The sequence below is a fragment of the Phoxinus phoxinus genome (assembly GCF_949152265.1).
Source record: "Phoxinus phoxinus genome assembly, chromosome: 16".
NCBI lineage: Eukaryota > Metazoa > Chordata > Actinopteri > Cypriniformes > Leuciscidae > Phoxinus > Phoxinus phoxinus.
Window position 1 is genome coordinate 33,200,274 of NC_136891.1, and position 23,682 is coordinate 33,223,955.

General features: G+C 37.6%; 1 protein-coding gene across 4 annotated transcripts in view; it reads right to left on the reverse strand.

The window, feature by feature from the left end:
• Positions 1-23,682, reverse strand: part of usta (uronyl 2-sulfotransferase a) — a 76,027-nt gene that overhangs the window by 17,957 nt on the left and 34,388 nt on the right. For 3 of the 4 annotated variants that reach the window (XR_013800641.1, XM_079639447.1, XM_079639448.1), the window contains 2 exons: positions 10,501-10,544; positions 1,920-2,075 (listed from right to left, as the gene is read on the reverse strand). Coding sequence is in view for 3 of the 4 variants with exons in the window: in XM_079639447.1 (XP_079495573.1) it covers positions 1,920-2,075; positions 10,501-10,544 (200 nt within the window). In the remaining variant the exon portion in view is untranslated. Of the gene's footprint in view, positions 1-1,907; positions 2,076-10,500; positions 10,545-23,682 lie in introns of all 4 variants that reach the window. The other variant, XM_079639446.1, reaches the window with a different exon arrangement.

Here is a 23,682-nt window from a genome sequence, read left to right on the forward strand (position 1 = left end):
TTGTGTGTTTACCTGTGTCCGCTGTGTTGTGTGTTTACCTGTGTCAGCTGTGTTGTGTGTTTACCTGTGTCCGCTGTGTTGTGTGTTTACCTGTGTCCGCTGTGTTGTGTGTTTACCTGTGTCCGCTGTGTTGTGTGTTTACCTGTGTCCGCTGTGTTGTGTGTTTACCTGTGTCAGCTGTGTTGTGTGTTTACCTGTGTCCGCTGTGTTGTGTGTTTACCTGTGTCCGCTGTGTTGTGTGTTTACCTGTGTCCGCTGTGTTGTGTGTTTACCTGTGTCCGCTGTGTTGTGTGTTTACCTGTGTCGGCTGTGTTGTGTGTTTACCTGTGTCGGCTGTGTTGTGTGTTTACCTGTGTTGTCGATGCCTCGAGAGAAAAGAAAGTGCAGAGCCTGAAAGCACAAAGTGACTGAAGGATTGCCGTAAAGCAGCATCTCTGGTCGTACGATGTGTATGACGTCATTGACATTTTTAAAGACTTTTTAAAGCAAATAAGTGACCCTAAAAAATCTAACACCCAGCAATGTGTAATTTATTTGCATCTCCTTTCGAATACAACATTCAAATTACTAGACAAAAAATTACATCCTGAGAAAATTGGATTTTGAGGGGTATAGCTCCATAGACCTCCATTCATTCTGCACTCTTCCTGTGAGCGCCCTCATATGGAACCAGAGTGGAACTGCAACTAGTTCAGAAGCCGCAAGTTTACTGAGAGTGGCAGTTCTCCCCATATTAGACATTCTCTGGTTTTAGGCAGCCGACGTCACAGTATGAGAATATTTTCAGGATTCTGATTGGCTAACGTGGGCTTGAGCTTCTCGTTACACTGCCACCTACAGGTTTGGCATTCTCTAGACAGCATATACACGGGTCCGTGTAAGGAACACTTTTCTGAAAACTGACAGGTGTGCACGATGTTATTTTCTGAAAACGGAGAGGCGTGAAATGTCCGGTTATGAAAATAGCTGTCCACTTGTAAACGTAGCCTGAGTGCGTAGACCTTCTTGTTTGCTCTTGCAGTAGTTTCACTAACCAGGTATAGACATTTGTTAATGTAAGATTTCAAGGTAAATCATCTCAGTCTCAAACAGAACACAAAAGAAGATATTTCGAAGACCGCTGGGGTCCAGATATCTTTCATTGTATGGACAAAAATACATTTTGAAAATATCTTCTTTTGCATTCCACAGAAGAAAGAGTCATTGAGGTTTGGAATGTCAGAGAACATTCTAGGAATATCTGATACCACACTGTGAATCACTTTCATTTGCTGTTTCCCCCTCTCATCTTTCTGAACACACACCACCGTTCAGGACAGTTAGTCTTTCTGATGGCAAAGAAACCTGTATGTGTTCTGAGCTTACTCCTGTAAACACACACATTTAATATTAGCTTTGAGTATTTACCGTATATCTAACCAGTTTACACACTTGAAAACCTATGAATAATGTATCACTCAGAAAAACATTTTATTCTAGGATTCTGGAAAGTCCAGAAAGAATTATGAGTTTACTATACTCAGATTTCCAGTCAAAAGTCTTCATTTTCATGTTAGTCACTTTTATTTCACTCCCCCACTCAACAAACGTATACGAGTGTTATTTAATCAGCTTATTTATTTGAGCTTTTCATAGGTTGCGTTTAGCTGTGTGGAGGTGTGGTGGCTCGACTCTACCCACACGGGATGACAGAATATTTTCTTTTCCTCTCCGCAAAGGAAGAAAGTGTGTGTTTTTCTCCACAATGAGTGCCATTCGGATGTGTTTCATTGCCGCTGGCATTCAGTGAGCATTTTCCTTGGCAAACACCTTTATTTAATCACATCAGCAAGTTTTCACAGTATGCTTTTTTATATTAGCGTGCTTCACAACTTCTCTGAGACGTTAGTTGCCTCAGACACACTCACCCATCCACTGACCTGCTCATGCTTTGTGAGTCTGGTTTTGTTATGGATGTCAGAGGACACCAGGTTAAACTGGTGCTTTTCTGCCAAAATCCTCAGCAGCAGGACAACTGTCCGACTTCCACACTTGCCAACCCTGTTGTAGATCACCTGACTTGGGAATGGCAGCTCCTAGAGACACAGACATTGAAATACATAGTTATTAGGAAGAAGAAGACTACTTAATGCAACCATATCTTCTCTTCCGTGTCAGTAACACAGTGCACCACACCACGCGTAGTGCTCATGTGAACCACGTCAGAGACTGAGACAGTTTTTTTTGTGTGGATGTTTTGCGCACAAAAAGCATTCTCGTTGCTTCATAAAATTAAGGCTGAACCACTGTAGTCACATGGACTATTTTAATGATGTCTTTACTACCTTTCTGGGCTTTGAAAGTTGTAATTGCATCTATGGCTGGGTCAGAAACCTTATGGATTTCATCAAAAATATCTTCATTTGTGTTCCCGAAGATGAACGGGCTTGTAACGACATGAGTATGAGTAAATGATGACAGAAACCCTTTAGATGAAACTAACCCTTTAGAAAGAAAGAAAGAAAGAAAGAAAGAAAGAAAGAAAGAAAGAACGAATGAACAAGTATGCTTAATACTTATAAAGCTATTACTGCCTTTTGTAATAAGCATGTTTAAGTAACTCCATTCAATAATTGACCCTTCGCAGGGAGCTTGATTGACAGGTAATCTGACCAATCATACTTCGCCATCCGCCATTTTGTCGGACAAAGCAGTCAGAAGAGTTAGTAGATTAACATGGGAGGATTTGAACTTGAGAAGCGGAGTGTACTGACGTCTTTCCGCGGTTAAAACAACATTCCTTCTGATGTTCATTCCTGTTTATTTGATGCTATAAATGAACTAGAAGGAAGAGATGATCGGTTCACGAGCGGCTTTAACTGAGGCGACACAGCGATCTGACACACACATTAAAGAGCCACAAAACGCTATTTATTGTTTACATTTCTTTTTAAAAAAAGCCCACATTTGAAAGGTGAGACTTTGTTTAATATGTTTAATATCAAAAGTAACTGAAAAGTAAGCTGGTCTGTCAGTGTGTTGTCAGTGTCTCTCTGCTCCGCGATGTGTTTTTCACTGCGTGAGAACATGGTGTGTGTGAGAGCGGCGTAGCTTGTCTGACAGCAACAGTAACTAAGGGGGGCGGGTCTTTGCGAACGGTCAATTGAGCCATATTTAGTGCACACTGCACAGTGCCCCTGGAATAAGCCGGGGTTAAGCGTTTCACTCAAGGACACAATGGTGATAGTTCAGGTTTGCCCCTTTAGGAACTAACATTTAGAAGCTTCCAGTTTCCAGCCCAGATCTTTATTCACTACTCCACACCACCATAAGAACGAGTCTTTAAGAAAGAGTCATAATATGAGAAATGCTCCTGAGAACAAACATTTATGTCAAAAGCAGTCGGTGTGTTTATGTTTGAATGTGCGACATGATTTTCAACATCACTACAGCAGTCACGCTCACTTTTATTCAGGTCTGTAAACACACTCTCTTGTTCCCACCTAAACATCTCCCCCTCCTCCTCTCTGGAGTCTCGGGACCCCTCCAAGCCTTTTATTATTTGGTCTCTCCGTCTCACACTCCATAGTGTGGAGCTGCTCTCTCCCAAAACAAATGCGTTCAAGTTCAGAGAGAAAGCCCTCTTTTCACCTCGCACACACACATAGGCCTTGTCTGAGCCCAGCTGCCGACATGTCTCCCCCATCTCTCTCCCTCTCTCCACATTTACTCCTGTCTCACTCTTCTTCTTAGATAATCTCGTCTCTATACATGTCCTTCCTACTCTAATGCAACATAAATGCATCCTGCAATTTTTTGATTGTTCGGTTTCAGAAGCCTTTATAGATCCATATTATTTATTTACATTACAAAAGTTCACTACACATTTGGGGTCAGTAATATATTTTTTAAAAGAAATTAATACTTGTATTAAGCAGAGATACATTACATTGATTAAAAGTAACAGTAAAGTAAATTTTCATTGTTAAAAAGTTTTTTATTTTAAATAAATGCTGTTCTTTTGAATCATCCTGAACTTGAAGTAGTATTACTAGTAGTATACTGGAAAGTATTAAGCAGCACAACTGTTTTCAACATTGATAGTATACTTATTATAATAAGAACATCTTCATCAAATCATCATATTATACTGATTTCTGGAGGATCATGTGACACTGAAGACTGGAGTAATGATGCTGCAAATTCAGGAATAAATGACATAATATTAACTGTTTTTGCTGCACATGCAGGCCTTGTCCACACTAATACGTTTTTGTTTGAAAACTGACCTTTTTCTCTCCGTTTTGACCTTCTGTCCATACTAAGACAGCGTTTTATTAATGAAAACTAAGCTTTTTGAAAATATTTTGTGGATATAATTGAAAACGCCGTTTTCAAATTGTAGTGTGACTGAAAAATGAGGTATTTGAAAATTGTGAAGTATGTTTAGTCATGTGACGCAGATATTCATGTTTTGGGCTATTCACTTTCACACAGTTTCTAAAAATATGTTACTTTGGGCACTTTTCATATCACAATACTGCACAGATGACAGAATTTACTCGCATTTGCTGTCGCACTCGCAGCGCAGCGCTGAAGTGCCAACTAGCCTCTCCCTATGGAGGATCCCTTTACCACTCTACAGAAAGCGTTGTCGGGGTAATTTCGGTTTCGCGTATCTGCCCCGAAGTGATAAAATTCAGTCTAAATTGTTTAAGGCCAGACAAGTAGTTTGTTAAGGCTTGGTTTGTAGGGAATTACAAACCTGCGCACAATAGCTATTCAAACGCACATAACTATAGAATTAATTCTTGATGCGCACGTGAGCGTCATCAGTGTTTCTCACAGGTTGGCGTTTAAAGTCTGTGTAGAGAGAACGGTGTCGTCTTAGCGGTCTCTAAGTTAATAACTAATGATCGTTGCGACGGAAGTGAATCAATCAAAACTAACTTTAGCTGGAAAATATCTTTATTCAAGAACCGCTATAAAGACAAAACAATCTGTTACCTTAAATTATACGTTTATCTCTGTAAAGCCTCTTTGAAACAATCTACATTGTTAAAAGCGCTATATAAATGAAGATGACTTGACTGTTCTGGGACAAAACATGAGCAGTTGCGTTTCGACCAAACATATAATGGTGAGTGAGTGTGACCAGGACGCATCAATGAATTGTGAGATATTTTGCTAAATAAACTAAATAACTTTATAGTCTTGTTCCGTCTGTATCATCTCAGTGAGCTATTTTGAGGGTTTACGCATGCGCCGTAACGTGAATGTAGCGATTTCCAAAGTTTCAGTGTATGTGTGTGTGCAAGTATGTTGAGTTCTTGTTATATCTGTAAACGTCTGTTCAGAGTTTGTGTGTTTTCCACAGCTGTGAGATGTTAAAACTGGTTGTTATCATTGCTGGCGTGAGGTCTTCTAGGAACTGTGGGGGTTTCAGCTACCAAAGACTTTCCCAAACTACACAGATCCACACAAAACATTATTACCTAGGAAAATTTATAGACAGGTAGCCTACATCTTTTTTTTTTTTTTTTTAAGTAAACAGAAGCAGTCCTGGTAGAAATGGGATGATTTACACACACGCACACATTGCACTGGACTTTGATTACATTACTTTCTTATTCAGGAAGTCATAATTTCCAAATGTTTAACTCTGAGCAGTAAAATTTAATATATACATATATTATATGTATATAGAAAGCACATGTGTGTGTGCGTGTGTGTGTGTCACAATCACATTCTTGTGCACATCTGTCTCTATAGTAAGATATTATATATTTTATTTTTTTATTTTAGGTTAACATTGCTTAAATTCACTTGTGACTATGGCAATCTGTTTTATAAGTTGATAAAGGCTGAATTAAATAAAACCAGTGGAAGAAATAGTGAAGAGTAGTACGCTACTATGCTATTCTGAGCTCTGTTAGCCAAGCGAATCAGGTCAAAGCAAACATAGGTTGTCTGTAAATCAAATCAAGCTTGACCACTATAATTAAACATGTTTGATATGTATTGCTTCATCATTGTCCGTCTTTGTGGCTCAGGGACAAAGATGAGCATTTTAAGGAGTCCAAAATCTTTTGTCTTCTCTTTCTTATCATGGTTACCTTCATCCACTTTTACTTGCAAATGTATGTTATATATCTTGTAGACTTATGTAGGATTTTAGATAATAAGATTATTCAATATTCAATATAAATATAGTCCAAATTGCTATTACTTGAACTCCGGATGCTATAAAATATAACATGTACTACAAAACTTTCCCTTTGACATTTGTTAAACATTATTAAACCCAATGTTGTAACAAGTGTTACTGCTCTCAGGAGACAGGTTATCGCATAAACTGTAAATAAAGACTTATTTTACAGAGGCATTGAGGCATCTCGAGTGTATATTCAATACAGTAAATGTCAAGACTTAACACAGAACAATCCCTCTACTAGTTAGAAACATTAAAACACAGCTAGTTTGTATCATTTACATTTGTACAAGGCCATCGTTAAAATTCACAAGAGTATTTTTATGGGTGGACCCCATCTCCTGTTCTCTTCTGGACTCGGCTGTCATATGCGAGTGCAATCACACACTGTCCTATCAATGAATCATCCCAGCATTCCTAAGTCTCTGAATCATTCATAGCAGAGACACAAAAACCAAAGAGAAAACCAAAAAGGAAAATAGCAGCGCAGAGAATGAGTTATTTTTGACCACAAACACTGATTTTAACACTAAACATACAATCCCATTTATACATCATTTGAAATCTACAGGGAAATCGGACCGAGTCTCGAACGTGTAACAAGTGCTTTGAGACTTGTGTTAAAACAACTGTGTCCTATAACACATATAAATTACTCCTTTTTCAACAAGTCTCTATAAAAACCATAGACAGACCACAGCGATGGCTTCAACCCTACTATTATGAAACAGAACCATCGTTCATCCTCTGAGCAAACCCAGCTGAAACTTTCACTGAGCTTAACCTCTTTTGCAGAGTGTGTAATGACTCTCTCTCTCTCTCTCTCTCTCTCTCTCTCTCTCTCTCTCTCTCTAGGAAGTGCTGATAAGATTAGTTTTCATGAGTGTGTGTGTTGAGTTAACTTTCACAACTGCTTGGTTTCGCCCTTTTGTTGACACTAAACATTTAAAAAGTCACTACGTCAGCTAAATGGCAAGAAAGACTATTTTTGGGGCTTTTAGGCCATGTCTGTTATATGTTAGCATTCTCCAAAAGTTGACTAAATTAATTTTCAGCAGATATCAGGGCTCTAGAGTAGTGTGAATATAGGCAGTGGGTGAACCAACTCCAGGGTAAGGCTAGATGCGCGTCTTTCTTAACTCGTGTAAGCGTTTTTGATCATTTTCACGAAAATTCATGGCCCCCAGAATATTTTGTTGTATGAATATCTGAACATGCAATATCAAACAGACCCTCTGCTTTTAAACAAAAAAGTTTTATTCTAGCTTCATGCATTCTATCTTATCAACACTTGAATGTTGGTAAGTTTCATAAAAACAACAAAAAATTTCAATGGCGCAAAGGACAATACTATTCAGAGCTGGACAAAAATCACGGACATTTTGTTAGATAAACTGAGATTTTGACATCTTACATCTCCCTTATCTTATTTTTATTTATTTTAAATTAAAATGTTATTTATATATGGATAGTTTTCACGGCATCTGTCTGTAAATAGTTCAGTGAGCTTTGATATGTTTCTGGTATGATAACTTAAAATAAAAATATTGATCACAAAAAAAGCAACATTTTGAGCAAAAAGCTGAGAAAATTGCGTTATTGTCAAAGACTAGGTCTACGCCTGGATTGGATTCAGAATGACGATCAAAACACAGATGGAGTAAATTGAGTCGATTCACACCCTTAATGTAAAAGGAACAAAATTATGGAATTCTCTGCCAGACCATTTGAAGTGTATCCCGATATTAGCCACCTTAAAAAAAACAAAACAAATAGTGGTTAATTCAGGAACAATACTGTACTCGTATTTAGTCTTACACTTTGCCCTGTCTGTATGCTTTTTGTCTTTTTTTATTTTCTTACATCGTATCTCATTTGTTTTTAATATTGTTAAACTGTATTTTTATCAAAAAGCCCTACTAGGGACAAGTGTCGAGAATTAGCTTTAGCTAAAAACACTATGATACATACATCGGATGACTGTTAAGTTTATCTATGTTATTGTATCTGTCCCTATTTAAATAAACTGAAATCAATCAATGCTTGCACAGACTTATAGCTCGTCCTGGGTTGACATTTCATTGAGTAACATTAGACAGTTTTGATTCATATGCTGTTTAATGTTGGTGATCATGTTATTTTGTATGATTACTGTACATACAGTATGAGATCGCAGGTTTCTGCATCGTCTTCGCATGCGTTTTGATCAGAAGACTCAGTACTCTTTCAGAAGATGCGTGATAGCGCCCCCTACCACGTAACAGTGAACACACGGAAAGCCAGAAACTTCCTTCAATGGCAGGGAAGCATTTTCTAACAAATGATGGAAATGTCTGTCAATGGCAGGGAAAGAGTTAAAAACATTGAAATAAAATACTGCTCAATGCTGCAAATCAAGTTGTAAATAGAAACCTCTGACGCACTCAAGAGCACAAACACAGAATCTTTCACCAATATGCTATTAATATGGAGAAAACTGATCCTAGACCAGCAGTTGTGGGCAGCTCTTCCCTCTAAAACCAATCAGAAGCAACAGCAGGCAGAGGTTTGAGTGAGAAGTCCACACTAGTCTCCCTTCACCAGCATATGATCATTAAAATCTCTTAGACACATCACTAGAGAACAGTTTACAATTCCTAAGTCCTAAGTTCCACAAGCCAATAACAATTCCTTTGTAGTACAGCCAGATAAAGTTAATGAAAAGTCCATTTAAAATATTTCAAGTTGTTCCAACCAATTTGTGTATGCAGTGGTGTGCGCGACTCCAATACTTTCTGCATGAACGAACAACTAGTCGCAAGGCCAAATTCTATTATCACGCCTGTAACCAGTGACAGTGATTCAAGTAAATATCAAAGATGCCCAAAATACTAGAAATTATCATCACAGTCAACACGTCACAGCCATAACCAGCAGCCATATCACCCTGTAGCCCAAGACCGGTTGCCCAATGAAGCTAAGCAGGGTTGAGCCTGCTTAGCCCAAATAAGTCTCCCTCTTCTGTTGAAAATAAAAGTTATTTGGAAGAATGTGGGTAACCAAACAGTTGATGTACCCCAGTGACTTCCATAATAGTTTTTTTTCCTACTATGGTCAATGGGGACCAGCAACCGCCCGGTTAGCCACACTCCTCCAAATATCTTCTTTTGTGTTCAGCACAAGAAAGAAATTAATACAGGGATGGAACAACATTAGAGTGAGTGAGTAAATAATGACAATTTTAATTTTTTGGGTAACTATCCCTTTAAGGACAAGCGGATGCATGTTTACTATTAGGGCTACTGTCTCTTTAAGATCTGCCCGCGACGAGTCTAATATACACGCATTTGACAAGCAGATTTTTGTCTTATTTTTTTCTACTGTTCTTTCACTTTAGACATAACCAACTTTGTTTATGTAAACCTTGTGTGTATTTGACAGTATTAGAGCAATAAGACTCGAAAGATAACTTAGTCCAGTAACAGGCGCTGTTATAGGCTTTTAGTGCATGTGCACGTCGGCGGGTGTAACGTTATTGCGCTCAGATAAGCGCTCGTTAGAACAGCGCATCAGCAGCGAATGACATGTTTAACCGGCAAGGCTTTAAAGCACATGCATGCAAATAATTAATTTTTATAAACTACAGTGTCCCGTTCCTCTGCATTTCATGTGAATATACGTCGCGCTGTACAGTATGTTGAGACGGAGGCGCCAGAAACTGATAGAATGCACGATCCTACGATATATTTCTTCAAAAGCAGATCGTGGAGACATTTTAATAATATTTGACGGTGTCCAGGGTCCCTTAGATGTCCTGGGCCCCTGGGCAAGTGCCCAGTTGCCCTAATGGTTAATCCGGCCCTGCCCACACATAGGTACACACAACATAATACATATTTTTCTTTCAGAGAAACTGACCAATACTGATACTGCAAGACCCAAGTGCGTATAGAAATTTCTAGCATAGCTAGCATGGTTTTGCCAAGGCTGTGATTTAAACTGATAACAACTAGCTAAACATTCAATATATACCACTAACTTCCTGTTTCCTTAGGAAATACATCAACACGGGAAATAAAAATGCATTCGTCAAACCATTTCATGGGGTTGTTAAATGTGAATGTGTGGCTGTGTGTGTATGTGTGTGTGTGTGTGTGTGTGTGTGTGTGTGTTTGACCTTCCAGTCACTGTCAAGTCTTGGAATGTTTTCCTCTAGTGCGGGAAGGCCAAAATAACAGGACAAACGCAGACAGGGATGTTTTGTCCAGTTAATTTCAAACTGGAAGTAAAGAGAGAGAAAAAGAGTTTGATAATGCAAAACAACGACGTACCCTTGGTGTGGGAGGCCCGTGGTCGTCAACAAAAGTGGATTCTCCTGTGAAGGAAGCAGAGTGTCAGAGTGAGCTGCCTACATAAAACATCTATAATTTAGTAAATCATAAACTTAGAGAACAATGCAGACAAAAATAAACTTTTTTAGCGCAGTCAGTGAAAACCTATATTTGGGAATAGAGCAGACTCAGCATCTGAGATGTACGAGAGAAACAACGTCTTCTGTGTTACAGTAGTGGCTAAAAACGAGACACTCTTTCATCTCCTCTTTAACCTCCACTCCAGATGGCATGCTGGAATCAGTAGCGAAGTTTCCATCCACTTGTCAATCGAATTATCTGAAGTTCGGTAAAACAAACTCATGCGAATAAAGCTGGTGAAAGTGTGTTTCCATCCAACGGCTTTAAAGCGAATAAAAACCTGTGCATAATGACGTCACATGCTGATTTGCCATCAAATTGGTATATCGAATTGATTTGAGACATTTTAAGGTGTTTCCATTCATTTTCGCACTGAATTGCACAACATTCAAGCCAACATTTGCGAACAAAGTTTTGCTAGACAAAATGGATTCATTATTTATTCAAATAACGTTTCCATCAGCGTTTATCGCATAAGCCGTATATCGATCAAGATAAAATCCGATGAGACCGAACGCATTTCATTTGAGTCCATATTCATGAAATTCAATCGAATTTTACTGTTTCCATAAGGCATTTTTCATTCGATATCACTTAATTCGGATAAAAACGTGTGGATGGAAACATGTTCTTCCTGTTAAAGGGATCGTTAATCCAAAACATAATTCATTTACTCCATTTACTCACCCTCATGTCTTTTAAAACCTGCACAACTTACTTTCTTCTATGGAACAAAAATTATACATTTATAGTGGAACGTGCAACCTGCTCTTTTCAATGAAAGAGAATGATGACCACAGCTGTCAAGCTAGATTTTTATTGAATCAACATTATAAATTACATTTCGGTCTCTTCCTCATACAAACTATGGCCTTCAAAGACATACAAGTCATCATATGGACCACTGTTATTATGGTTTTATAGTGCGTTTTTTTTTTTTAGCTGGTCCCCATTCACTTTCATTGTGTTGAATAGAACAGCTCAGATATTTAGCTAAACATTTCATTTCGCCCTGCATGCGAGAAAAACTTGTCATGTCACTCAGGCTTGGACTGACATGAGGGTGAGTATTTTCATTCACACATTAAGGTGCACTGCTCCTTTAATGCTATCTGGTGTGCTCTGCCTGTGTCCGTCTGCTGAATAAATAACCCATCCAGCAACACAGAGCTGCTATACTTCTCAGCCTATCTTCAACTTTCTCAGTATGAGGCGGAGTAAAAGAATGAGATATTCATAGACAGAGATTGATGCGTTCTCATCCTCTGAGCAAAATGTCTTAAATCTTGAATAGTTTTTCGGCACAGATAAATCACAAACAAACAGAAGGAACAAGGTACTGTCCTAGACTGATGGTGGCAGTAATGTAACATCTTTCAGCATGCGATACAGTACATGTAAATAAAAGTAAATATACACTCTTGGGACATTATATACACTACACTACCATTTAAAGGTTTGGGGTCAGTTTAACATCCCTACCTTTTATATGTCAAAAGAAAATGTTATTTCTTAATTCATGACCCCTTGAACAAATCGGATAGATATCCGATCAGTAAAAATGCATGAAGTGACCACGTGTAAACAAGCCCTTTGATGATCAGTTCAGAAGAACAGTATTGATTTGAAATAGAAATCTTTAAGTTATAAAGTAATTATTTTTTTAGATCAATTTAACATGTCCCTGCTGAATAAAAGTAATAATTACTGTCAAAAAAATTATTATCTCAGTTTCTGTGTAATCCACCAGAAGAAACCCAAAAAAAGTTACGGACTGCAGCTTTAAGTGAAATGCAGAAAAGAAAAAAATATATAACTTATTTTTAATAATATTAAAAAGTTAAAAAGTAAATAAAGTTATTATTAAAAATAATAATAAAGTTATTATAGTAAGTGTCTTTCAAATGGTTTGAGATAAATCACAAAAAAATGTGGTGAGCTTATAAATCTTGTACCGTTCTCTGGATTAATTGAATTATTGGTTGGTTGATGGCAATATAGTACAATATCCTGTTTTAGAATAAAATCATCATGTAAATGACAAGTGGCAAACTCTTGATATAATCCGTTACATTTTCAGCATTGCAATGTCTTTAAAACGGAGTAAGAGTGGTCCATGCCAAACTGCTGTAAAGACTGGCCATTTACGGTAAGCATCAGAATGACCTTGTCCTAAAATGTACTTGTCACTACTATCAGGATTAAGTAGTTTATGGGGGGCTTGCTCAATTATCCAGCGAAAGCCCAATTGGCCCGTTTACCCCCCATGCCGGCACCCTCGGACCAGGCTTTGGTCTGCATTGCACTTCATCTGATATTGGACCTTAATAACCCCTCAAAGCCAATTAGCACCTGCACTAACTACCCGTCCCGGCTGCAGTCGCCCGGGGTCAGATTCTCAGACTCCAGGCAAGTCATTCAGGTCGCCAGGCTTGGAAATAATTGGAGGCCAACGCAGCAGAAATGCAAAACGTAAACAGAGGACTTCTGCAATGATTAGCATGGGCCAGTTGCATGAAACAGAGAGTGGGTGAAGGCTGGAAAAAAAGAATCAAGCAGCGGTGCATTTCTGTCAACTATATTTATGGGCTGGTTCCAAGCTTGCTTTGGTTACGAGAGGATCATTAATAACCTATAATTAAGACACAAAAAGTCATAATGACATTGATGGAAAAAGCCACTAACTTGGCATACTCAGAAACTAAAATTCCCCAGCAGGAACATTTAAAAACAAAATCAATCGTTCACATAAAGTATCCTTTTTTGGCTTTCACAAAGCAAAACATTCTCTAAAATGGAGTTTTAGAGAAGCTGGCTTGGCTTAGGAATGCTGCTGTTTGTGTCGGAAGTCCATAAACGTATGCTTTCGGCATGTAATGTTTAATTAGAGTTATGAAATTGGTGACTCTTTAAAGTATGGTTGAGAGATGAGGAGAGCCAGAAATACTCCAGAGGCCGAACCGGAAGCCACACGGGGTCGAAGTCTCGGTCGTGAGGTACACAAAACACAAAAGCCGCTGCCTATTTTCATCTAGTCTACATTTTCAAATCACATCCCGTAATAATCTGTGACCGCGGGTAGAACATTCTCGAGACGTCTGAGTAGTAAAGGAGATTCTAAACATGAAGATTAAAGCAAAATCATTGGCTCTTGCTCAATGCACATTCTTGTGAACACAAAGTCTGGTTTGATCTGATTTTAGGGAACAAGCAAGCCAACCATCCAAAGCAAATCGTGTCAGCATGAACCGGTTGTCAACAGACGGCCCTCAATGAAATAAATGTATAGACTTCCATTATACAGTAGTCAACATTTGAAGTGGATCAAAACCTTTCATCAAAGTTATACATACATTTTGAACAATACCTGTTCTTGTCTTAGGACAACTTTGATTCATTTTTTTGATCGATTTCAAATGTTGACTACTCGTATATACACACACTTCACATATACGTGCATGCAGTCTTCTCAAAAATGACTGTTCTTATTATATAATGTGCCCAGATGATCATATTAAAAACGTATAAAAAAAAAAATAAGAAAAAAATAACAACAATTGAAGGGGGAAAAAGGGATAAATGAAAATAATTTCATAATTCACAAGGTACAGTAACAACAATACCTTGTATTAAGTGTTCCACACAAATTCTCACAATAAACTTTCCACATATTGAACATTCAAATTATTTCAGTATTTTTTTTAGTTTATTTTTTAATGTACTGTCTTCAAGGCATTAACTTTAATTGTTGAATTTTATATAAATACATTTTTCAATTGTAGTCTTTTAACTAAGTGCAATAGTGTTGTCAAAAAGAAAACTTTTCAATACATATCGATACTGAAATAATTGAAATGCTTCCAATACTCGTTTTCCACAGAATAGACACACGATACCAGCTGTGTTTTCTCACTCTCAGTACTAAATTGAGTTCATTTTCACTGATTATTGCACTTGAACAGTCAAATTAATGAGACAAAATAATACCAAAATGCCGGTCCTGGCGAGTATTCACGTAAACAGTCAGTTATGTTTTAAGTGAAAGTAAGCAGTTATGCATATGTAACGATATAATTAGTCCGTGCTTCAGGCCTTAAAGTGACAGCAGCCTAATAAACCTGCTGCCAAATTATGAGATAATATTAAAAATATCTTTATGGCAGTTTTCCCCCATGGTATTGATGTCAATTGTGGCCAGTGAAAATGCTGAGTGGCCAGTAACTTTGGAAAAACCACAAGCCACTGTGGCTGGTGAGCAAAAAAAGTGAATGTCAAGCCCTGTCAATCTTTAAGAAAAATAATTAGTGCTGGGCAACACTTAATCGCATCCAAAATAAAAGTTTGAGTTTGCATAATGTGTGTGTACTGTGTATAATTATTTTGTATATATAAATACACATGCATGTATATATTTAAGAAAAATGTGTTATTTAGCTATATATAAAATATTTATATATAATGTAAATTATGTATAAATATATATATATATATATATATATATATATATATATATATATATATATATATAGTATATACATGCACATATTTGTTAAATATATACATGCATATATGTGTATTTATACATACAAAATAATTATGCAGAATACACACACATATATTATGTAAACACACACATTTATTTTGGATGCGATTAATGGCCAGCACTACAAATCATTTAAACAAAAAGTTGTCATGGTGATTATTAACGAGACAACTCTCTGTTTGTGTTTTTATCTTAAATTAGCTCCAGGTGAAGTTTCAGTGCAGTTTATTTGCTTCAGTCCTCAAGAACAACATACTTAAACTTCAACCTTACAAAAGTTTCAATTGATCCCACTGTCTTACACTGCACTCAGTGAAGCGCTTTAGAGGGTGTGTGACAGACAGGCTGACAGCACACGTATGCACTCACACACTCCTGCTGGTGTGTAGCGTGGCTGAGACCAGAACATATGGCTGAGGGTAAGAGGGTCCTGAAATAATGACATCAGTCTGGTTAAACACACCCGGTTACATAAATAACATCAGAGACTTATTTCTTTATTTCAGACGCCATCATGTGCAGTCCCCGTACAGCATCAAGCAGTGTGCAGGTTTCTTACAGTGTTTGGCGACACAAGCCGAATGTGGCCAGACTTCACTCAACCCTTTCATTTAGTATGTAGGAGTGGCCCAACATTAACCCATCAGTCTAATAACAGCGTGTGGTTCACGAGTCTCCACCCAGGACTGTTATTCTATAGGTCTCAGCCTGTTACCACCTGCCAAGTGTGGTAGAGTTGATGGACATCTGCTTTCCTTTTTTATAAATAATTGCTATGTGTTGTTGTTGTTTTAGGATCCATCACCTCGTGAGGTCCAAGTTCTTGAAGGAGCCTAGAAAGCTGTGTCGGGATTTATAAGGTGGCTTGTGTCTAATGTTAGCAAGCTCTTCATTTGTGAGGTTTTGATTCAAAGGAACACCACACTTATGCCATACATCATTTCTCTAGGTAGTGTTCACTACACACACTGAGCAGGGGATCTTCATAATGCATTGCACTTGAGTCATGCTGATTATTATGAGTTAGGAGTACAATGGCATATTCTGTACCTACTATCGGTAAGATTAATTTACAATTTAGTCAATTTAATCATTGTAATTTAATCATAATCATAATTTAATCATTGTAAATGATAAAAGATATCATTTACAATGTTACAAATTATTTCCATTTCAAAAGCTGTTCTTTTGAAATTCCTATTCATTAAAGAATCTGGAAAAAAATGTATCATGGTTTCCACAAAAATATTAAGCAGCACAACTGTTTTTAACATTGAGAATTAATTAGAAGACATTTTTTGAGCACCAAATCAGAATATTAGACTGAAGACTGCAGTAATGATGCTGAAATTCAGCTTTACCATCACGAAAATATAAAAAGTATATTAAAAAATAAAAACTAGTAAAAAACTAATTTTAAATTGTAATAATATTTCACAATGTTACTTTTTTACTGTCTCTGGTTTAAATAAATGCAGCTTTGGTGAATATAAGAGGCATCTTAAAAAAAACATAATGGTGATTTTAAATGGTGTGTGTGTGTGTGTGTGTGTGTGTGTGTGTGTGTGTGTGTGTGTGTGTGTGTGTGTGTGTGTGTGTGTGTGTGTGTGTGTGTGTGTGTGTGTGTGTGTGTGTTACATTTAAAAATGATGACTGTTGCACTGAAAATAAACATTTGGATCAATTATAATATGCATGTTTTTTCTGTAACCCACGGTCATGAGAAGAGGTATAGGAGAGAAGTTAGGAAACTAAGCCAGAGTAAATCAGAATCAGAACTAGTTCAAAAGGAAATGTTATATAATAAAGAAAAATATTTGCTTTAACAAAAAATACAAAGCCCAAACATATGAACAAAAAAAATAAGTAGAACCAGAAAGAAAATGTCTGCTCAAAATACAGTTACATTTCTCAGATTAATAATGAAAAATCAATACAGCGGGTAGGGGTCAAAAAGAATCCAGGACCATCTGGTTTGCATGTGTGTTATTTCCTGCGGATCGGCTGTACTGTACACACCTCTGCTCACCTGCTCTGGCCTTGGCCTTGCCTTATAGGAAGTGTGCATCGCTATGGCCACATACCGGTACTGACCTCGTTCCCATATTTGCCAACAAAACAAGCCACATAAAATCACCATATGTGACCAGATCCAGCAAAATGAGTCATAGTCCCCCACATTTAAAAATTAAGATTTTGGTATTAATGGAAAGAGGAGACCATACACTTTCAAATGATATCCTAGTCAAAGTCATACCATGAATTGTTGTAAAGATACACATTTGAATTACGGTCGTCCCTCTTTTTACAATTGTAAACCTGAGAAAATCGCTTTTAAAGTTTTTTGCCCGTTTTTTGTTGATATCTTTCCAAATCCATTGCATTTAAAGGGATAAACAAAGACATTAATATATAACACGACATTTCTCAAATTAATAATATTTCATCTTTCTGAGGGGATCTTGAGCTTGTTTACACCGAGCGCTGAGTCTGACAGGAGGACGGCTGGACCAATCGCGTGCCGGTCAGTCGAAACGGGGCTTCCCATTGACAAATGATCAGTGTTTGTGTACATTTCTAAGCTTTTTGATTGGTTTTATACAACGTGTAACACCATATTTGGAGAGCAGAGATAGTGACGCTTCAGGGATACCAGGGACACGCTCAGAGGTGACGAGAGGAGATGAGAAAAACAATGTTCATTTCCAGCGAATTTAGTATAACTTTAATAGTCATTTAATTACCTTTACTCAATTATCTGGACTATGAAATTTGGGAGATTATTTTTGAAAATTGGCACACAAAAAAAATATTTTTTCCCACACAATCGCCCATATCTTAAAATGGAACGTTGCGACTTCCGACTCATTTCGCCAGAGCGGGTCACATTTACAACTACACCACTATTCAGGGACTTTTTGTGCTCAAGTCTATAGTCCAGAAATGTCAATAACGTCCAAGTAACTTAATGGTTTAGTGGTTTTGTGCTTTTATGTATAATAACAAATGCTGGACATACAGTATTTGAAAGTAGCTCAAATTTTAAATGACACGTTATCAATTCATACATTCACTGCTAATCAAAATCATGACAGTGGCTATGCAAACGCTATGCTTTAGAAACACTAACACACTACAGATAAAGCGTTGTCGGATCATTTCGGTTTCGTGTAACTACCCCGAAGTGATACAATTCTCTCTAAAAATGTTTAAGGCCAGACAAGTAGTTTGTTAAGGCTTGGTTTGTAGGGAATTACAAACCTGCGCACATATATTCAAATGCACATAACTATAGAATTAATTCTTGATGCGCACGTGAGCACCATCAGCGTTTCTCACAGGTTGGCGTTTAAAGCAAGGCGGTAATCCATCCGCCGGAAACTGAAGCCTCCCCGGGAGCCGCCATTATAGCGGAGCATCTCCTGCTGTTAGCATTCCATTGACTCCCATTCATTTTGGCGTCACTTTGACAGCGAATAACTTTACATCTGAGGCGTCCAAAGACTCCATTTGTCCATTTTTTATTTCTAAAGAAACTCGACAATGTATAAAAGGCTCCATTACCTTGTACCTTACACGTTATGGCCCCGTAGAAGCCGTTTTTGTAAAAAAATAGGCTAACGATTGCGTCATAATCACGCGACTCTCTGTCGCACTGTAGAGAAATTACCGTATAGACCGGCGGTGAAGCTCGCGGGCAATCGGGGGGACGTTGAGGCATAAAGTCAGATAAAGTCAAGGGAGAAGCACATAGAGAGTGATAAAGTTGCTCCCGCTGCTAGCTCATGGACAGCTAATGCTAATGTTCACGCTCTCCGTCTCTGCGAGATTCGGAAGGGAATGATTCAGATTTCTCTCGGCACAGCTACTAGAAGACTGACAGCTGTCAGACACGTCACATCTACGTCACCAAGCTCAGTTTGAGTCTGCGCAGTTCGCCTGGCGATCAGGAAGTGAGTGCTTCAAATGAGCTTCACTTTTCTCCGTTGAAATCTATGGGGTCGCTGTGTCCATCTTATATACTGTCTATGGTTTAAAGTCTGTGTAGAGAGAACGGTGTCGTCTTAGCAGCCTCTAATTTCATAACTAATGATCGTTGCGATGGAAGTAAAATCAATCAAAACTAACTTTAGCTGGAAAATATCTTTATTCAAGAACCGCTATAAAGACAAAACAATCTGTTACCTTAAATTATACGTTTATCTCTGTAAAGCCGCTTTGAAACAATCTACATTGTTAAAAGCGCTGGAATTGATAGACTTCTAAAATGGCTTATGGTGACAAATGACAACCTTAAGTTTTTGCTTGTGTCACACTTGAACCCAGAGGTGCATCACAAAACAACTGTGGCGAACCCCTGTGAATACAGCATTGAACTGTAGCTTGAAACTATTTCGTCTGTAAAACTTCCGAAGGAATAAAACTTCTAATAAAAACGTCTGAAGGAAGATCCCATTCAGAGATGTTCAGTAGATTTGCTCTAAAGCAGACTTTGTTGTTTTTATGACTGTGCAGAATACCAACATTTGTAGCAAGTCATCAAATCCAAATATCTTCATGTGCTTTTCTCATCACTGCCTCCCACACAGCACACTTTCCTGGTCAGGCACATTCGAGCACCTGGGATGAACCAGGAAAAGCCTGTTTAAAATGGTACACTTGACCTTTGACCTCTAATGCACACATCTATGGCTGAAACAGGCAGAAAACTAAAATCAAAATAAATAATTGAATCAGTAAGACAGTATTTAATAAGCACAGGTGCACCTCAGGGTTAATACCAAAACCTACAGTGTATGAAACCCTAATGCACTCCGACAGGAGCCTCAAATGACATTAACACAAATGGCCGACACACATGCTAGTTTACTTACGCACATACACATGGCTTACTAAGTAGTACCCGAAGGAAATGACCATGGGATTTGAGTGAGCTGTGGAGTAAACTGACTGCCAACTGTTGTAAGTTTCCTTGTCTGTATGAAACGGATCCATCCCCATAGACTCACAGTCACTTTTACCAGGGCCGCTACAAAACAGGATTGTGACATACATTAACCACATGGTAAAGAGAAAATCAGTAGCGACTAGCGAGACAAAACACAACATACCGTGGCAGAATCGGAGGGTCTTTACTTTCCTAAGCAACAACTCAAGACACAAACACTAACCTGGTTGCGTTTTTAACACGGCTGTAAACGATTAATCGCGATTAATCGAATCCAAAATAAAAGTTTGTTTACACATAATATATGTGTGTGTTTAATTATTTTGTATATATAAATACACACACATGCATGTATATATTTAAGAAAAATGTGTTATTTATATATAAAATAGTTCTATTTATATATAATATAAATTTACATTTACATTTACATTTATTCATTTAGCTGACGCTTTTATCCAAAGCGACTTACAATTGCTATATATGTCAGAGGTCGCACGCCTCTGGAGCAACTAGGGGTTAAGTGTCTTGCTCAGGGACACATTGGTGTCTCACAGTGGATTCGAACCCGGGTCTCTCACACCATAGGCATGTGTCTTATCCATTGCGCCATCAACACCATTGCAAATCATATAAAAATAAATATGCAGTATATAAATGCAAATATTTCTCAAATATATACATGCATGTGTGTGTATTTATATATACAAAATAATAATACACAATACACACACATATATATTATATAAACACAAACTTTTATTTTGGATTCGATTAATCGTTTACAGCCCCACGGAGGTATTTTAATTTCAGCAAGTCTACTGACAGTGTAAGGGAGGGTGTGGTGTTTATGCCTTTAAATGTGTCTTTAAATACATCTTCCTATGGCCTACATAGCCACAAGTTACAATACACTGCCACACACAGAGCAACACTTCCTCAAGTGCTTTATTCAAAGACACAATGCAATTTACGCAGAGGCCCAGTAAGATTACATCATAAATATCATTAATATCTTAAATAATTATTGTGTCCAAATAAAGTAAAATGAACACTAACTAAAATCAAGCTGCAGTTAAAAAGTGAATTTAGGCATCACAACTTCTAATGTACAATATGAAACATTTGTTAAAGATTACATTTAACAGTATTGTTAAATTATTCATTCACTATAAAAAAAAAAAAAAATCAAATTACTCACCCTCACTCGTTCCAAACCCATAAGACTTTGGTTAATCTTCGAAACACAGATTACAATATTTTAATGAAACTTGAGAGGTTTCTGTTCTTCTATTGAAAGTCCAGGTAACCAAAACTTAAACGATCCAAAATAAGACATAATTAATTAATTAAATTCAATCCAAGTCCTTCAACCCTCTACGCACACCTTGGCAATATACTATACTATACTATAGCACCATTGGCTAGTACATTTTTTAGTTTACTCGCCAGACTGATGTATATATTGGTAAGTATGAATGCATTTTTGTCATTTTAGCTGAACTTAGGACTGATGGTGCTTAAGATATTGTTAGCCAATTTATTAGCCAATGGGTAATGATAGACATTTTTCAATCGCCCAGAGTGAAGATTTAGTCGCATAAAGGGTCATCTCTTTATATGATGATCAGATTTAAATGTAGGCTTTTATTCACATCACACGAGGTAAAACACGGAAGTTTGTGCGTGCATTACGTGCATGCTTTATCCATTAGAACAAAACTCATTGGTTTTTGTGCAGCACTACTCACACAAAAAACACACAAATGAGATTTGTTCTGCAAAAACTGCAAAAAGCTGACAGACACTCAACTACAGTCCGACGTTTTTGGAAGTAAAATAATGCCAAATGTTTTTGCAATAAAAAAGCCTGTTGAATTGCACTACTTGAAAAAAATATGCATTGCATTAACCGTGCTTGCATTTGAATGCATTGTATTTTTAGGGCTTGCATTTTTATGGGCTGAAATTCAACATGGTTGTATATTTAAGCTGTGAATATTTCAATTCAAAACATTTCAAACACATTTTCATTAATAAAAATTCAATAATCCATATTCACCTTTGATATTTCACTTCCAAAATATTCAAACTGTTTAAAAATACAACCTATAATATTCAACCGGCAATTTTATTTCGCTTTACAAATTCAGTGGTTCAAATTCGACAGTAAATTCAACATTGACATCCAGGAACTGCAGGAAAAGCAGTAGATTTCCGAGCATAATCTCCATCTGCTGTTAGTCGACTAGTTCAAAAACATTTGGCATTATTTTACTTCCATTGACGTTGGCCAGCCGTCAGCTTGGTGTATCCCGGCCTTAAGAAACGCATTCAATCAGATCCATAGTGTTTTTTTCATAGGTTCCCACAGTTTCGGAAGGCATGGGAGACACATATGGAATTGACCAACCATGTGCTGGAATCTGTGAATGTCAAACAGAGCCGGCGTCAACACATTAAAAACTCACATGGGCACCGACAAAAATACTAAGAGACCATTCATAGATCAAGTAAACCTGTCAGCACCAGAAATTGTGATGTGATCCTGCAGGTCAACTGGGGTAGTTGTTCATACTTTGTGTAATGCATATTTTCAGCCCAGCGTTGAACCCAGCATTGAGTTCGGATGGCTTTACTGGCAAAATAACCTCTGATTGCAAGGAAAATGTAATGGTACTGGGATTCAAAAGACAGCAGCAAATGCTTCAATCTCAATTTCCTGGTACTCAACACACGAGTCAGTTCCAAGTCTAGCTGACAAGATCCTGAAGACGGAGAGAGGGCTCATTGTCATGACGGATGAGTCTTCGCTCATGAAACCAGGACACATGTGGTGGTGATTTGGATCTCTCTTTCACGTGCAGCTCAAAATCTCCCTCACAAAGTGCTTTAACTAATCTGCCGAGCTCTGAAACATCACTTCCTTATCAACTATGTCCCTTTGTCATCAACATATGGTGTAATAGTGTGATGTTTAACGGCAACACTTATTATAAAGAGCTACTGCCGCATCTGACACATCTGTATTCGTTTTTGTGGAAAATTGTGTTTGTTGTCTATGGAGCAGATTTTGTATTAAACATTGGTTTTGCTAGTATAGATTTATCATCATATGGGGAATGTTCTACCCTGTGGTTGTAATGGCCCGTGGAGAAACTGTAAATGACTCGAATCCTTTTACAGTATGGCCAGTTGCGATTCAAAGGATGTGAAGTGTACCATGGGATACATATATTTAGCACGTACTGTATGAATTGTTGCCTATATTTTGAATTACGGTCGTCCTCTGTGGCTTATTATGCACAGAATGTCCTATGATGTTATGTGGGGTTTAGTTGAAGTCTTTTTGACATTTCCTTCTGAGAAAGCAATACTGGAAACGTCCTGTTCAGCTCTTAAAATTACAGTTCTCAAGGGCAAATTGTTTTAGTTTAGTATATCCCTACAACTGGTTCTTTCTCCTGTTTATGAGCTTATTTGCATTACAATGTTGGGTTGATAATGACTTATATGAAAGTCTTCTAAGCCTGTTTTTCTTGACTACAGT